The 4,398-nt window shown below is 32.2% G+C and overlaps 1 protein-coding gene across 1 annotated transcript; it reads right to left on the bottom strand.

The window, feature by feature from the left end:
* LOC18586578 (putative F-box protein At3g16210) lies at nt 587-1,801 on the bottom strand. Its single transcript, XM_018129031.1, has one exon. The coding sequence runs from the start codon at nt 1,783-1,785 to the stop codon at nt 658-660; it is 1,128 nt and encodes a 375-aa protein (XP_017984520.1). The 5' UTR covers nt 1,786-1,801; the 3' UTR covers nt 587-657.

Below are 4,398 nucleotides of genomic sequence, written 5' to 3'. Positions count from 1 at the left end.
ATTATCAGTTTATATTTAATATAATGACAGTTTTGTAGAAGTTATATACTGTCAACCACCAAACGTTGCATCTCATTAATAAAATAAAAGTAAAAATTTTTAAAACTTTAAAATTAAATATTAATAATTTTTATTAAAAATAAATAAAAGATTTCTTTTTTTCTCTCTCCCACTTCCTCCCAACCAGTCTTCTTTTTTTCCTGTTCTCCTTTTGCTATCTCTCTCCAACTCCATCATCTTCTTCTCTTCTTCTTTCTTTTTTTTTTATTTTTTTTATTTTTGTATATTTGGACTCATGTGGTGATTTCAATGAAGTGATTTTTACTGGCTAAAATAAAAGAAAAACCTGGCGACTTGCTTTGCCAATAGCAACTTGAGATCTAGGGTCAAGAATTGAAACCAAGTTAATCAGTTGAAGCTAAATTCGTTTGGTTAGGATTTTAATTTTTAAGTTGCTTTACAATAAATTAATAAAATGCTAACTTAAAGAAAAAATAATTAATTCTAAATAAACTTTATAAAGAATATTTAAATCAATCAATAATTCTTTCCTATAAAGGAAAAACGATATATATAGAGATATCCCAAACCTGAAAGATAAACTCATTCATTTGGCCTTCATCAATTACCACTTCATCACTAATATTTGGCTATTTGTTACAAGATGCGATCTCTACTGAGAGCAACAAGACTCTCCTCGTAAGTGTAAACTTCAAGGCAATCCCAAACTTGCCTTAATCTAATATTGAGATCTTTGAATTCCTGGGTATCAAGGTCATAAAGCAATAATTGTTCACTTATAGCTTCTACAAATACCTTAATACTACCATTAATCTTTTTGTTGAAAAACCCGAACATCCTCTCAACTCCTAAAAGAGGTCCAATACTTAAAAGTTTGGTCCAGTACTGCCCCTCATCGTTCAGCACCCAAACATCATTACTTTTGCCGTTCTCATCAAAATGAGAAATCCATAAAGAGATGCGATCGTCAGGTAGCCGACACAATTGCCCATTTGAATATTGAGGTTCAGGAACAGTTGGCCAATCTATCAATTGAAAAACTTCATTGCCAAAGTGAAATGCAAGGACCTTATGGTAGTGAAGAATCTTGAATGCCACCCAATAATAAACACCATTTACACATGTGTTGCTGTCGCTGTTACAAATTGCTAATTCTTCAAAGGCTTCAACATCTTTTCCTTCTAATACCCTCCAAGAATCAGTGCTCATCCTGTAAACTGCATGGTGAGTTTTACCTATATCCTCCTCCAAATCAATATAGGTCCGCTGGTAAATCACTTTGTAATCATTTGAAAAAGAATCCCATCCAAATCCGATAACATGTCCAAAAGTTTCGATCTGGGGCGGCATGTTTTCATTACATTGCGGGAGAAGTCTGAATTCTCTCGTGAAAGGATTCCATAGAGTTATGTAATTGGGTTTGGTATTACATAAACAAAGTAATCCATCATAGATACAAATAATGGGATATTCATCACCGATATGTTGGGGCATTTGTGGAAACAGATCTTGATAAGAAACAAGTGTTTGATCCACAAACAAGCGCATAACAAGGTTTCCAGAAGTATCGGTATGGCAAATAAGAAAACGCTTGTTCTTCTTACTAATACTAAGATGCTGAGAAGCAAAACTGGGGCTTTCAAAGAGAGAGTACCATGTTTTTGCTACGCATTTGAAACGAATGATAGCCTTAACGGGCAGCCGCAGGAGAATCTCAGTCAACAAATCGTCAGGCCAATCCCCTTTGCCGGTTCTAGTTGCCATTTCTTTTCTCTTCCTGTCTCTATCCCAATCTGCTACCAAACCCAAAATTGACAGAAATCAGATTATCAAAACTTAATTGATGTCAAATTTATGTATTTGACTTTAATTTGATGGCATTCTTTTCTCTTATACCACCTTCTCGGGATCTAGAAACATATTTTTCATTTGAAGTTGATATACAATACAGAAAATTGGATGAAGGCTTAACGAAAAGACAATCAACAATTCTACATGTGTATATAAATAAAAACAAAACAAAGAAAAAAAGCAACAAACCTGTACGGTTACAAAAGTTATTGAGAAGTTGTCATTGAATGCTTATTAATTTATTTTGGGAGTTATTTGCTGTTTTTCTGCTTATGTGTGGGCTCGGTTTTTTTCTTGTAACGCTCGTCTCATCCTCTGTTAGGATTTTCTCTTTTCTTTTTTTTTGTTTTTTTGATTTTCGCAGTTTTGTTCAATGCTCTGATTGAACTCTTCTTGAATTTATTTAATGTTATTAATACAAATCCTTTTTGGCTACACAAAAAAAAAAATTCATGATTGTTTAATGAAAAAAAAGACTTAACTGACATATATGAGCATTAAAATATTGGAGGATTATGTATATGTTGAGAAATAAAGATTAGATAATATATTCCTATATTAAAAAAAATATATCTAATTCATTCAATTGTCATGATGCATGTATAGATGAAGTTTGGAGTCTAAGTATTGTGTATTACTTAATTCATATTTTTATTAATTGATTTTTATCCCGCTCAGAACCATCTAGGATGGTTCAAACTTTGCCGAGTGGATATTGTGTTATTCGTAATTTCGAATTGACATGAATAGATGGTGGCCCACCCTTTCCTTTCCTATGGATTAGGAATGGCAAAACCAGGAAATGCCAAAATAAAAGCCCGTTTTGGTATTTTTCAACGGTAATGAATCCATATTTGAGAACTCATTTGAAAACTGGTTTCAAAAATTACAAATTAAGGAGGGCAAAATTATACTGATGTCACTAACGCAATAAAAGCACAAGTAGGAATGACGGAGACTCTTTCATCTGTATGGTTATGACACGTTTGAACTTTATAAATTGTGACAGACTTGCAGAAATAAATTATAATAATTGTAATCAAATAATTAGTTATGCTTAAGGTTTCTTTTTTTCAACCACGCTTATAAATGCTACTTAATTTTTAACACCATTGCTCGATATTTTTTTTTTAATAATTATCATGCATGGATTGATAATATAGTAATTTACAAAATACTCGAATTAACAACGCGAAAACCCATCATTCATTATAACTTTATGATGCTTAACATTTAACATATTGGTTCTGGAGCTACAACTCCAACTGGGAAGAACTGCTAAAACTACCTGAACTGTACTGATATGCTTCTAATTACATCAGAGTAAATTTAGATCACCAAAGCCTTGTGGAGGAGAAGCCTTTCCAGAGTGCAGGATTCCTCTAAACTTCACCAGACATTTGAACAAGAAAGTTAGATGCTTCTGAAATACTGTCTTCGTTTACTTTCTGGATCATGTTTAGGCACTAAAATCCTGTGGGTTGTATGGTCGGCAATGAACTTTTTGCACCAAATTGTTGATGCTCTTGGAGTTCTCTTGAGTGTTGCATAACCAACATGGTGAAGGCCAAACCTAATTGTATTATCCTCATGTCCATTTGAAATTGTCTAGCAAGGACCAGACAAAGTAGCCTCGAACATCTGCTCCATTCCTCAAAATATAAGATGCACCATTCCTTGCATCAATTTGCACTGTATTCTAACAATTAACATTAATATTTTCCGTTAAACTGTCTTGTTGAACGTGCGTGTCTGATCCCTCAGCCCCCATCTTGGCAAGTCGCCAAGTCCAAAATCTGATAATTTGGCTGTAAAATCTTGCCATATAAATTAATACACAAAACTAACTAAGAGCAAAGGAGCAAAGGGTGGTCTTGCATATATACGCATAGAGCTATGTTCCTGATAAATTAGAAAGAATAATTATAACACAGTACAAAGTACACATAGAATCAAGCAAGATATTGGAAGTTTTGAAGTAGTGATAAATGACAAGATTCTCAGCCCCATGCAAGAATGCAAGCCCTTTCGCAGCTCCAATGGCAATCTTCAATCTGGTGCCCCACGGCAATGATGTTGAGATCCCTGCAAATCAAGTTGCAATAATCATATAGTTTAATTTGATTCTTAATTTTGAATTAACTATATCTTTTTAGTTTACTTTAGCTTAATTTTTGTTTGGGCTTAACTCTAAATAAATTAAAATATAAGTCCAATTAAGTACATATTTAATTTTGTTTGGATAGCTTAATTTTCAATCCAAAATGGCCCCTTTTGAGGCTAATTCCTTTCTTTTACATAATTATTTATTTGATTTTCTTATTGTGTTTATATCTATTTAGCATAATAAATTATTTATTGTCAAATTAATAATTATTTCAATTAATCTCTATGATAGAATTTGATAATTTTATTTTATAGAATTATTTTAGTCCCATTTTGTTCTTAAATAATAGCTAAGTCTTTAATTTTTAACTAGAATTTAGTTACTTTTAGTTATTTTTCTAATTAGATTATTTTTATTAA

The sequence above is a fragment of the Theobroma cacao genome, chromosome 10 (genome assembly GCF_000208745.1).
Source record: "Theobroma cacao cultivar B97-61/B2 chromosome 10, Criollo_cocoa_genome_V2, whole genome shotgun sequence".
Classification (NCBI taxonomy): domain Eukaryota; kingdom Viridiplantae; phylum Streptophyta; class Magnoliopsida; order Malvales; family Malvaceae; genus Theobroma; species Theobroma cacao.
Note: the sequence above shows the minus strand (reverse complement) of the source record. Positions and strands in the feature narration are given on the sequence as shown.